The sequence below is a fragment of the Panthera tigris genome, chromosome A2 (genome assembly GCF_018350195.1).
Source record: "Panthera tigris isolate Pti1 chromosome A2, P.tigris_Pti1_mat1.1, whole genome shotgun sequence".
Taxonomy (NCBI): Eukaryota; Metazoa; Chordata; class Mammalia; order Carnivora; family Felidae; genus Panthera; species Panthera tigris.
Window position 1 is genome coordinate 48356076 of NC_056661.1, and position 13708 is coordinate 48369783.

At 43.8% G+C, this 13708-nt stretch overlaps 1 protein-coding gene across 1 annotated transcript in view; it reads left to right on the forward strand.

The window, feature by feature from the left end:
- Positions 1-5434: 5434 nt before the first annotated feature.
- Positions 5435-13708, forward strand: part of GRM7 (glutamate metabotropic receptor 7) — an 860397-nt gene continuing 852123 nt past the window's right edge. The window contains exon 1 of the mRNA XM_042979452.1: positions 5435-5826. Coding sequence (XP_042835386.1) covers positions 5551-5826 — 276 coding nt within the window. The 5' untranslated portion in view covers positions 5435-5550. The remainder of the gene's footprint in view (positions 5827-13708) is intronic.

Here is a 13708-nt window from a genome sequence, read left to right on the forward strand (position 1 = left end):
TACACCTTTCCTCTTATTTGTGTTCATGTTCCCTTCAAATTCTTGAACATATTTACACTAGCTGTTTATATTTGTTTCTATTGCTGTGTCAAATTCGGTGGCTTAAAACAGCACTCATTTATTTCACAGCTCTACAGATACTCAGAACTATGGAGGATGGGGGGAGTGCTCAGACGGGCTCTTCCCTGAGGCTCTCACATGTCTGAAGTGAAAGCGTCAGCAAGGCTGATCTGTACCTGGAGGCTCTGGGGGAGGAATCCATTTCCAGGCTTACTCAGGTTATTAACAGAATTCAGTTCCTTGCAACTGGAGGGCTGATGTCCCTGTCTTCTTGTTAGCTGTCATTCAGGGTCCAGGCAGATGCTAACGCCATTCTCAAGTCTCTATGTGGCTTCCACCCTTTCAGCCACAGAGAACCTCCATCATGTTGAATCCCTCTCGCTCACGCTTAGTCTGTCCCTTTTGGTCTTTTACAACCAAAGAGAAATCTCTGCCTTTAAAAAAAGGACTTATGGGGGCGCCTGGGTGGCTCAGTCGGTTAAGCATCAGACTTTGGCTCAGGTCACGATCTCGCGGTCCGTGAGTTCGAGCCCCGCGTCGGGCTCTGGGCTGGTGGCTCAGAGCCTGGAGCCTGCTTCCGATTCTGTGTCTCCCTCTCTCTCTGCCCCTCCCCCATTCATGCTCTGTCTCTCTCTGTCTCAAAAATAAATAAAGGTTAAAAAAAATTAAAAAAAAAAAAAAAAGGACTTATGTGATTAAGTTAGGCCCACCTGGGTAGTTGAAGGACACAAAAGTTTATTTAGGTGGCTATGTTCAGAGATTGTGAAAATAGAGCTATTCTAAACTATAAAATACTCACTTAACTAATATTTACTGAATCATATGCCTTATTGGATTGGGCTAAAAGGGATACTTGGGAACTGGGAAGGAAGATATGCTCTTGGCTTATTCCAAATGAGGCATGCAATGCAAATGTCAAGATTGTATTAAACAAACAAACACAACAACAAAAGCAAAAACACAACTATAGATGAATACTTAGATGAAGGAGGGAAGAACAGCCAGAATATCTTAGCAGCAGTTGCAGGAGTAGCAGCGGGTAAGGAGTACAGCTTTGTAAATTACAAATTGGGTTTAAAAAGGGAATGAGAAGTGAAGGCATTATTTTCTGCAGAAATATCATGGGTAGAGGAGAACAACAAAGCAAATAAATAAAACTGAGATGATTAAGAAAACACAGTGCTAAAAAGATAAAATTAGAACTGAGCCTGTAATTTGAGTTACACAGTTTTACTAATCCCTGGGTGAGGACAGATTAAGGACTACACAGAACCAAGCCTGTGAACACACTTTATAATTATGGTCTTTGCCCCTAAAACTAGATTCTCTTCCAGTTTAATATGACACTAGAAGAATGACTGGCCTGGTTTTAGATTAACCAGTCTTACACAAAGATTTTTAATTCATATAACCTCAACACACACACACACACACACACACACACACACACACACACGCAAATACCCATGTCTCTAGTTAAGGTTCCAGATCCTATGCTCTGTGGCTAAAGATATAAAGATGAATTCGATACTGTAAGTACTGGATGTACTTATAAGTACTGTATCTGCCGACATAGATTTTTCAAGCTCAGCGTCACTTCCCCGGTTTTCTGGTAACAGATCACTCTTTCCATTCAGTTCAAGTGGTGCTAGTGCCTGGCTTCTCCTCTTTCTCAACCAGCCTGTGACAATGGCCCAAGTTACTAGTTCAAGAATTATCACTTGACTCAGGAAGAATCAATTGAAGCCCTTTTTTATAGTTGATCAAGAGCTTTAAGGTATTTCAATCTTAGGCAGTTTTTGTAAAACGAAATTATTTCACAATCTACTAATTATCCTTTAAGCTCTAGAAACTGCATACTGTGACTAAGAGGACAGTCATTTATCTGATATTGTTTCTGCTCTGCCCACTTGAGGTTTCCATCACTATCAAATAAAGGCAGCAGGGAATGGCAAAACCAATTCTGATTCATTCAACACAAAAGTGCTTTTTAGGTACAAAACACCATTCTAAACATTGTCCGGGAGTAAGAGATAAATAATACCAGCCCTTACCCTCAAGGATCTTACAACTTAGCAAGGGAGATAAGACATGAACACAGATGACTGCAATAAAAAGAAGATAATGATTGCTGCCAGATGTTTGGGGAGAATGAGCAGAGCAAAGAGACAACACAGAATAAGGCAACATTCCATACTCAGCCAAGCAATATTTATTGAGCAATCACAAATGCACAATGGAAATGGAAGAGTAAAATGTGGACTGGGACATGGGCAGGTGAAAAATCAAGTGACATTACTTGTTACCCAACTTTTCAAATATTTTTTTTCACTGAGTTCCTAATAAATAGCCTTAAATTAAAAACTGAATAAGGATATAGTCTCTGTGAAATACAGCCTGAGGCACTAACACCTAAATTCTAGGATCATAGTACTTGTGTTCCCAAGTATGCCTTTCTATTGCTTTGCTTCTCTTTCCCTTTCCAAATTAGCTGATGGTACCTTAAGATATCCATTTTAGCTCTCCCATCCTTTTTGAGCCAGTGTTTTAGAACAGGTGAATTAGAAGATCCTTTTGGTTTCAAACAAGAGAAAGAAAATACTATAAAATTGAAAAAAATCCAGAGGCAATCTTTCAGGCCTGCCTGGGTCCAAGAGTTCAGATGTTTTTATCAGACCCCTATCTCCCTCTACCCCCAGCCTGATTTCTCCTTTCCTTCTTCCCTCTCTTATATCTCTTGTTATAGGATTCAGATATCTCTCTGTTTATGTGGAAGCTCCTAGCACAGTTACAGGCTTATATCCTTACAGCTTCAGGACTGATAGGAAAGAATGGGGGCTGTGACAGTATAAGGTTGTAGCAGGTGCATCCCATTTAAGACTGATTGATACATTGTATACAAAAATAGATCAGTATATTAATTGCAACACTGTTTACTTGAAGACCATATAATGTTGTGTTCTTTAAAAATAAGAATAGTGTAACATTTTCCATAAGATACACTTGAAGTAGTTTGAGGAAGGGAGGCCCCCTTGTTTTTCTCTAACTCACTCACAGATTGCCTATTGGATAGTGGTAACCCTGTTATACTATAGTAGGTGCTGCAGCCAAAGTCAAGGGATTAGCCATGCATAGCTCTGGTTGGGCTCTATTATCATCCTTGAACTCATCACAATAGCCAGTCACCAGTCCTAAATTGTAAGATAGTGGGTCCATTCTCAAATCATAAGTATGAAACATGGAGGAAGGGCCTATCCAAAAAGAAACTGATAGCTTGGACTGTCCCTATAAGGGAGAGGAATAGATGGTAAGCAAGGAAAAAAAAAGTCCTCTATAGCAGGAAATGTTTGTAATGTTCTTTGGAGATCAAAAAACTGGTCTCCTATGCAGAAAGCAGTAGAGGATATTGGCTTAAAAAGAGCCCCATGGCCAAAGAGATATGGCCTGTTTTAACAGAGGATTTGGGATAACATGGAGAGCATCCTGTTCAATCTCACTATTTCACACATTATTTCTTGTCTAAAACCTAGACAAGAAAACAGAAATGCTGAGTACACACAGGTAGTTGGAGACAGAGACAACCCACTACCAGTCTTCTGACCTTGTATTGTGTGTGTGTATGTGTGTGTTATGTTGTTTGTTTTTTGTACCAGGACATTTTTCTTACAACAGTAACAACAACAGCAACCAGTATAGCCTTGCTTCTGGTTTTCTCTCCATTCTCAAATCTGTATAATATATTTTTGCTGCACTCCAACAGAAAACCTCAGCAAGAAAGGAGTTAACCATCCTGAGTCCCTTCTGGTACCAAGGACAGAGACACTATCCTTTCTTCATATAAGAACTAGGGCCACCTGTTGCTTTAATAGCCAAAGTTCGGTCTCAGCCAGCAGGAGAGGACACCTTTGAAAATCAGCTTTCTAACTGCACTGCAGCCTGTCCTGGTATCCTGATTTAGCTACCAAATCTCCAGCCAGAAAAAGAGAGAAAGGTATCTGGATCATCTGGGAGACTTCTACCTGCCTTTCTTTCTTCCTCCTACTGTCACCTCTTTCCTGCTGTTTCCTGCCTGCAAAAACCTGTCAGCAGTCCAGAAACATCTTTGGAAAAGGGTAGGAGGGAGCCTTATACCTGTCAGCACCAGAGAAGAAAGTGCGCTTTGCAGAGTTCTCAGTTGTTACATCTCTGGCGATGATAGAATGAAAAGAGGGGAGTCCGAGGTTTCCACCACAGATTTGCTAGAGACCTCAGTTAGTTCATCATTGTCTGCCCCCCAGTAACCCTTGAAGACCAGGGTGCACTTACATTCCTAACGTTTCTTGGCGTGTTTTCCTAAGAGCTTGTCCGGTGCCTGGTTCCTACCCCCAGCCCCCCCCCCCCCCCCCCCGCAAGAAGTCTCCGGGTAAAGGTTCTTTAAGTCATGAATCAGGCTCCTGTGTGTACGTGTGTCTTTCTTAAAAACTGGTCCAGACGGATTAGTAGTAGAGAGTGGGATCTCCCACCTCCCCTTCATCACTGCGTTCTCTACCTAGCAACTCGCTCGCAGTCTCAGGGATCTGACAGCCAGGGTTCGCGACCTCAGGGTTGGGAGCAGTCAGCACCAGACATCCCTGCCCCCTCCTGGGGTTGCTGCCACCCGTGCCTAGAATGTGCCAGTGGGTGCAGGCGGGCGAGCTGGACGCTTCTACCTTAAGACGGGAGTTCAGCCCTCGCCTGAGACCTGCAATCCTCAGATTCCCTGGGGACCGCGAAACTCCCAGTCGGAGGCACTCCCTGCTTTGCCGCCCACCCATTCCCCCCTCCTTACCTCAGCACGCAGCCCCTCCCTGCGTGATGATGCAAACCAGTGGGGAGGACGGGCTCTGGGAAGGGTGGGGAGTGTCGGAGAGCTAGCGAAGGAGGGAGGGAGTGGGAGGAGGAGGAGAGGGAGCCGAACGACCATTTAAAGCGATAGCAATCCTTGCCCTCTCCCCAGTGCTGGGTTGTTGGAGAGCGCGAGCGGCAAGCCGGGGAGCGCGAGCGCGGCGCGCGGGCCGGCGAACCCGGGAGCGCACGGAGCCCCAATCTGGCAGGCGCCGCGGGACCCCCCATCTTCTCTGGCTGCCCCTCCCCGGGCGCCCCCACCCTCCGTGCCTGCAGGAGTCTCAGGGCTTCCCCGGAGGACCTCACCCCAAGGGGCCCGGACCCCGGCGAGCCCGCCACCATCCCCTCCAGCGCTGCCGCCACCACCGCAGCAGCCGGAGCAGCATGGTCCAGCTGGGGAAGCTGCTCCGCGTCCTGACTTTGATGAAGTTCCCCTGCTGCGTGCTGGAGGTGCTCCTGTGCGCGCTGGCGGCGGCGGCGCGCGGCCAGGAGATGTACGCCCCGCACTCTATCCGGATCGAGGGGGACGTCACCCTCGGGGGGCTGTTCCCGGTGCATGCCAAGGGTCCTAGCGGAGTGCCCTGCGGCGACATCAAGAGGGAGAACGGGATCCACAGGCTGGAAGCGATGCTCTACGCCCTGGACCAGATCAACAGCGATCCCAACCTGCTGCCCAACGTGACGCTGGGCGCGCGGATCCTGGACACTTGTTCCAGGGACACTTACGCGCTCGAACAGTCGCTCACTTTCGTCCAGGCGCTCATCCAGAAGGACACCTCCGACGTGCGCTGCACCAACGGCGAGCCTCCGGTTTTCGTCAAGCCGGAGAAAGTAGTTGGAGTGATTGGGGCTTCAGGGAGTTCGGTCTCCATCATGGTAGCCAACATCCTGAGGCTCTTCCAGGTAGGGAGGCGCTCCCTCCGGGGCAGAGCGCGCTTTAGCTCCCCGCGCTCTTAATCCTAAAAGCTGGCTTGGACTCCAGGGGTGCGGGGTCAGGTCAGCCTTCTCGCAGTTTCACCCTGGAGATCCTGCGAATCCCTCCCACCCCACCCGAGGAGGTACCTTCCCTGCTTGGTTCATTTCCCTTCCATCTCTCCCCTGTCCGCGCTCCACTCCATCCGGCTTGACATCCTGGATTTATGGCCCCATTTACAAGAAGCAATCTGCGAAAAACAAGGCGATGATTTAAATGGGTTTGCATTAGAGTGAAATATGGTCCAAAAACAGGCTTGTAAAAGTGCCGGGCTCCTGTAAGAGCCGGTTGGGCTCGTGGAATATGAAAGATGAGAAGACGCCTCGAAACTGGGCATTTCTCAACTCCCCAGCTTCCCAGCCCCAAGCCACCCGGCAAGCCGCAGCTCGCTTGGAAAATTTCAAGAAGAGCTTAGGGAGGCACTTCTTAAACCGAGGGATAGGTTTTCACCTACGCGTGGATGTCAATTGCCCATCTGTCTCGGGTTGGATCTCCCGACCTGTAGCCTGTCTCCGCGAGGGCTTTGGGGCGGAAGGCGCGGGGACGCTCCCCAAGTGGGGAGATGCCACCCGCAGACGTGACCCCCGGGTGATTTGCTCTGGGCAAGTGTTTGCACCGTCTAAATTGCATTTGCAGTCCGGCCACTGGCAGGAGCTGGGCGATCAGCTTTCTACTCCTGCCACTTCAGAGCCCAGAGATGAGCTCATGCTAACTGCGAAACAAAATCGCTTTCGCTGCCTCCGCCCTCCGCCCATCCTTCCCACGACCTCCCTACCACAGCCCCCCAACCCCTTCCCTCGGCTCCGAAAACGATTCCCGGAGCCAGGCTAGAAGGCGCCTGGAGGGAGGCACTAGGGTGCGCTGAGCAATGCCGGCCGCCCTCCTGCTCCGGGCGCCAGAGGGCAACGGCGAAAATGGGAGGAAGGCGGATCCGGGGCAGCTGAGCGGTGGGTTCTACTGCAGTGCTCTCTCTCCGCCCGCTCCCGCATTTTGTGCCCCGTGGCTCCTGTGCTGCATTGGGTATAAACTGATGCATTTTGGATTTTAAGAAATTGAGTTCCAGGGTCTGTGTGATTGTGGGTTCCCTTCTCCTTGTTTCCCCGTCTATTTCTTTTTTTCTCTTTCTCCCTCCTTTGTGTTTTTCTTCTTCTCTCTCCCTCTTTCAGTTTCTGATTCTTTTCTCCCTCTCAACCCCCACCCCCAAGGTGTTTTTGTTTTTTTTTTTTTTTTTTCATCTCTGTTTGAGATGATCCTTTCCTAATGCACAGCTCTCTCCCTGCCAGGAAGTGCCCCAACCCAATTAATCCCTTCTCTAGATGTTCTGGCTAACCCTGGTGTCCTTATGCTCCCCATATCTAACGAATTGGCTCCCTTCCAAATGCTTTCCCAAAGGGCGTTGGGTTTCTGAAGGGGATTCCTTTTGAGATTCAAACTGTCACCACATCAGCACCTAGGAGTATGAAGTTTGTGTGTGAACTAGAAGGACAAGTGCCTGCCCAAGGCTGCAGCCTGGTATGGCCCCTCTGATCTTCTGAATATCCCTAACACTTCTGGAGTATGCTGTTGTGGGAGTCCCTAGATATCTGCAAACCCAAAAAATGCTTTGGGGGCAGCCTTCATTCTGAGATGATGCTTTTGGGAAGAGGTTGGGTTATTGTCAGCCAAACCCAGAAGCACTTCCTTCCTGTCTGAGCTTAAAGCCAGGCAACTTAAGAGGGCAGTGCTGCAGGAGAAAGTGAAGTCAGAGATCACCTGGGAACCACTAGGGCCACTCGCAACCCTGTGAGCCCCGAGCCCCAGGGGTCGAAGGCATATTTGGTGTTTCACATGTTTAAATTATTTTGGTGCCTGTTCCTCTCTTCACTCAGAGCACTGGTAGTACTGCAGATGGGCCTGTTTGTCTGAAAAAGAGTGCAATGTTCAAGTCAGGAGAGGAATTGCAGAGCAGGCTGAAGGACTGTGTTTGCTGAGAAAGATTCCAGGGGGAGCTGATTCCTCCTCTGGTGTGTGAACCTGAGGCTCTTGTGAGCAAAAGAAATAGCTTGCCTTATTCCCCCATTCCCTGGGCTGGGAAGAAAAGGAACTGAATGCCAATGTTAGTGTGGGTTGGGACCACAACCATTCAGAGAAAACACTGTCATTTTCCTCTAATTTGCAAATTGCAGCTATTCATGTTGGATTGAACAGCTGAGGGAAAAAGAGCCCCCAGTTTTCACCTGCATTTATGGAGAAGAGGCTGGGTAGCAGGAAGAATGCACCAACTTGTGGCTTGTGCTACAAGCCGGGTATAACTCTTGGTGTGGGTATCCTGCTTCACCATTGCCCCTGTTGGAATATATAGCTATATATTCCAACAGTCTCTCCCAGTAGCCTTTTTTTTTTTTTTTCTTTTGCACGTGATTGTAGGAGCTCTGGGCATGCAAGTCTAATCCCTAGTTTCCCAGCTTCTGTAAGCCTACAAAATGAATAGAGAGAATAGTGGTACACAGACCCATTGTTCCAAAGCACAATCAATTTAGAGAGAGAGGGAAAGAACTGTAGGTGAATCTTCTCTGGGACTGCAGGGTTCAGCTCAATTAAGATTGTCCTATATAAAAGAAGCTCCTGTAAATGATTGAATTCTTAGCTCTCCAGAGATTTGAGTTTTCTTTTCCAGGGCCAGTAGGTTGCTGTGGGAACCATGCCAAACGTATCATTTGAGATAAAAAATTACGGTGAGATAAGCTTCTAGGCTGGAGGAAGGAATACTTAGTGACTTAGTGACTTAAGTACTACACACTGGGGGTGGGGGACAGGAAGGAGTAATGAGATAGTAATAAAAGTAACTAATGTTGTTGTCAGAAAAAACTGGAATGAAGTTCTTTCCTGAAAATTAGGACCTGGGCAAGAATGACTCCTCAGATATAAATAGTGTCTATGACTTTGAATTTTCATTTGCCTGCTGGTCTACCAGACCAAAGATGTCAGCTGAGCAAGTCTTCTCTCTCTCTCTCTCTCTCTCTCTCTCTCTCTCTCTCTCTCTCTCTCTCTGTTCTCTGTATGCACACTGAATTGATTAGTAAGTGACATGTCAGAGGACAGGAATGATGTCCACTGGGTCTTTCAAATCTAGGAATTTGAGGCTAATGAAATTAGTGTGTGGCCAGGGCTCTGCCAACAAGAATTAAGTCACTGCAACCACCCTGCAATGCATTTTCAGCCTCAGAGAAACATCAGGGAGGAATTTCTGGAGATTTGTTTCTGAGCCTGTACAAAATAATACTCTCCTAATGCTAAGAAAGATTAAATGTAAATTAATTTTGACTATGAGTAACATATTTAAAAAATAATCACAGAGTGGGGATGGCTTAAAGTAGAGAGCTTATATAATATGGTGTCCAAAGGATAAATCTCCCCTGACCACTGTTTTATGGGCTATAAGTAAGATATATTATAGTGGAAAGTAATAGGCATGTTTTTATTCAAGGCTTCTCTGTTATTGACTTGAGAGCAAACACTCTGAGAGTATAAATTACTCTTGCTACATCCTGACTCTGAATGAACAATATTTCATGGCCAGTGACATGGTCTAAGCCATAGACTTGGAATTGAATGGCATCTGTTTCAGTTGCTTTGTTCCTTCAAAAGCAACTAGATGGAAAAAGTGGCCAACTTGACTCTTGTTGGAGCATATTGCAGATCTCAACCTGTGGACTTTATACCATAAATGAAATACATTTGTAAATTTCTAAATGTCGTCCTTCTGTTCATTGAAGCTTGAACATAATCTCAAACTTCCAGGGCATTTTACATATACATACCTAGTTTTCTTCTTCCTTCTTTCTTTTGCTCCCTCTTTTCTCTCTTTCTGTCCATCTTACATAATTGGGTAGAACTGGGCACCTAGGATGATATGGTATTACTATAGTAGGAATTTTTTTTAAACAACTCTAACCTACTCTTTTTAAAATTTCATAAATACAGGTGTCAGTGCCATTTGGAATAGGCTCTATAACAATCTCTGCCTCCACATTTACTGTGTTTCAGGAAATTTACCTAACAGATGGTGAGTGGGCAATTTTTAAAAGGGGCATTTTTGAAAAGAGCAGAGAGGGAAGGAATAGAGGCAGGCACATACTATATTTGAAGATACCTCCACGTTTATATTTTATGTATACAGGCCCATAAGATTAAGATGTCTTTGGGAATTTTTCTCTTCAAAAATAATGGAAATAATGATGGCCTTTGCTTCGTTTTCATAAATTCTTAGAGTATAACAAACCATAAATGCTCCATTTCCTATATATATAGGTTGTGTCATGGCCTTAAAAGACAATAGCCAGATTACACAAAGTGCACTCCAATCTCATTCCTGCCATTCATTAGTCTTGTTACCCTAAATAAATTGATTATTTTTTCCAGGCCTCAGTTACTTCATCTGATTTTTTTTTTCTTTAAAAATAAATGTTTCTAAGTCTTTAATCTCTTCAGGTCATAGTTTGCTTGGAGAAAACCCGCTCTTGTCCAAACTCTATGAGGTCATATTTCTGGCTCCCACTTTGAACTCTGAGCGAGTTTGGGGGAACTTTTAAAGAATATTTTCACCGGTATCTTAATATCAGTCTAGCTCATTTCTCATATTCAGACTTTTCCCCCTTTTTCTTTTGCTGGTGTGCTTCTTAGTCATGTATATATATCAAGGCTGATGTTGAGGAAAATGACCTTCTGGGTTGGCTTACTGCATGGTCAGAAGACCTGGGACAGGGAGCAGAAACTGTGGAATTTATAGAGGCAGATATAGCTTTCATTATCCAGTGCTGTCCCCTTTCATCTTGCAAAAACACCAGGCTTTCTTTTGGAAAACTGCCAAATAAGGACTTCCTGCCTCCTCCCTGGCCCAAATAACTGAACTCAAGCAAAGCAGGTGATGGGTTCAGGTGTAGGCATCTGACCTTGGCCAGAATCCTCCCCAAGACTTTTCTGTCAGAGGAAAATGGGAAAATTGGCTCCTCTCTCTGGAATTTCTAAGCTGGGGAAAAAACAACTCTGGGAATCCCAGTGGCCATTCAACACAAGACAAGACTTTCTGTAGAATAAAGTCATACAGAGGTAGGCAGGGTTGAGTAATGGAGAGAAAGCCCGAGCCCTGTTGATATTCTGAAACTCTCAAACCCAACTCTATCTGCATCAGCTGAATCCCTGAACTTTCAGCACTTGTTCTTAAAATAAATTAATTAATCAAAATTCCTTCTACTATTTCCAGTTTGTTTTCAGCTATGTGCAGTTAAAAGTCTCCTAGCCAGGGGCTCCTGGGTGGATTAGTCGGTTAAGCATCTGACTTTGGCTGAGGTCATAATCTTGCAGTCATGAGTTCGAGCCCCGCATCTGGCTCTCTGCTGACAGCTTGGAGCCTAGAGCTTACTTCAGATTCTTTGTCTCCCTCTCCTTCTAACCCTCCCCTGACTGCGCACTTCCTGTCTCTCTCTCTCAATAATAAACACTAAAAAACAAAAACAAAACAAAAACAAAAACAAACAAAAACAAAACAACAACAACAAAAAAACCCCAACAGCCTCCTAGCCAAAACAAGCGATTTCTTAGCTTAGTGTAAGGCTTGCTGATTGGCATCCATTAAGTGAGAAATAATATAAGATATTTTCTTTACATTAAATATAATCCTTCTAGCGCAGGTTTGGGATATTCAGAACTCTGCATTCTTCCCTCTCTTCTCAACATTTGCTTTATTAACATGAAGCATTTGTTATCCCATCTTGATGCAATTGAGAGAGAAGGTGAACACTTCTGATGTGGAGTGCAGCATATAGGCCTCCTATTTGGAAGCTTTAGAACCATCCTTGCTTCCCTTCATTACAGCAAATCTTTTGTTGATGTCTCCAGGGAAGAGCAGCATTTTCCTGGCATAATGGAGTACAAAATGCATTAAACTCCTGGGTCACTCTACAGTAAGCATCAAGCCTAACTACTTGTCTTCCCCTTTTACTTAAAATAGACAAAAAAGAACAGTCACAAACACATTTTTCCAACAACTAACCTGTATATGTGACTACTGTTTAGAAGACAGTTATGCAACATACATTCAGACCAATGAATTCATGGACCTTTTGTCAAATGACACAGTAAATATATGTATTTTATGCACCTAACAAAAGCAAAACAAAATCTTTGTTCAGGTAAATATCTGAGAAGAATATTATGGCAGCATTTATGATTATGATATTTCCATGTTTGACAAGTAACTTCCTTTCAATTATATTTACTGCTAAATGTTTCTTGAATCAAGTTATTATATTATAAGGTCAAAAATAAAATAATGTGAAGTTACAATATAGTATACATATCTGTTTTATGAGAACCAAAGCTCTAATTTCTTTTCAATAACAGTAGTAGTAACCACATTAATAATTTGATCTTTGCTAGGAGCCATTATGCCATGCACTATAAATACTTTATCTCATTTAGTTCTTACAATAGTTCTGCAAAAGGCATATTATCATCCCCACCGTACAGCTGAAGAAAGTGATTCTCATAGCCCCAAGTCACATGACTGGTAAGTGGCAAAATCTAGATTCACACTCAGGTTTATCTGACAGTACCCTGGTTGTCAACCACTACGAATGCTGTTCAACTCTTGCACAAATGCAGAAATACTTAAAATAATTATAATTCACCTACCCTGAAACTGTGATGAAATTTGAAGACATCAAAGTGGCTGATTGCTTAACCACACCTATTTCCAGAAAGAAATAATATTTTATTTCAGTTCTACAATGAGATTAATTCTATAGGTCTGTTAAAACTTGAGCACACAAATCCTCACCCCCAAATGAAATATGGTTGTTGTCTATTATTCAACAGGTAGCCCTGTATGTAGGAAATAAATACATAGTAGACTGTCCATGCAAATAAAAGAGAAAAGACGTGGTTTTTTTTGGTCCTGATTCAGTGCCCATCATTATGGATTATGATGGCTCTTTCTGAACTTTATTTCATTCACTCTACTCTTTCTACAAACCTCAAGTGGGAAAATCCATCATTCAGATATATGTGCAAAGTGAGCGGACTGTATTAATACAATTGCTGAAAGTCAAGTTGATAGAACACAGGAAATACATCCTAATAAATGCAACATTAATGTTTATGTGGGCCGTAGAGTGAGGGGAAGGAGAATTTTCAGTTTAATGGATTATTTTGCCTCTTGCTATGAAAGTGCTACAGCTAAATAGTTTTATAATTGGTCATTTACAGAACTCTCCATCTCTGGATGTTGTGCTCTCTCTCTTCTGTGGCTGCCAATCCTTTCTCTTGTTCTTGTTGGAAGATAGCAACGAAGCCACTTCAAGGGTTCAGCCTGCTTTTCTACCTTACTGTTTAGATGAAAATATTTCCATTTGTTAAAGTACTACTTAAAAATTTTTATTGGGTTTTAAACTTGACTGTGTTCTGAATGTAGTAGCACAGGCAGACATAATGCGGGATGTTTTCCTGGGGAAAACTTACTTTTATCAAAGGAGTCATCAGAATTTTCATGTAGGGGTGAAGAATAAAATTCTGGAGTTAGGTTTGAATTTAAATTCATCCTCACTACTTTTTACCAGTCTCACCTTGATCAAACAGGTACATTTCTTATCAACTTTCTTATATTTGAAATGGGAGTGATACAAGTATACTTGTCTGATAAGTAATTGTAAAGATTGCACAAAATAAGCATGGAAATATTTTAGCACTGAGTTTAGCATGTGATGAGTGTTCAATACATTTAAAAGCTGTTATTTTATTATTATTATGCTATTATTACTAAATATAACTATTTCT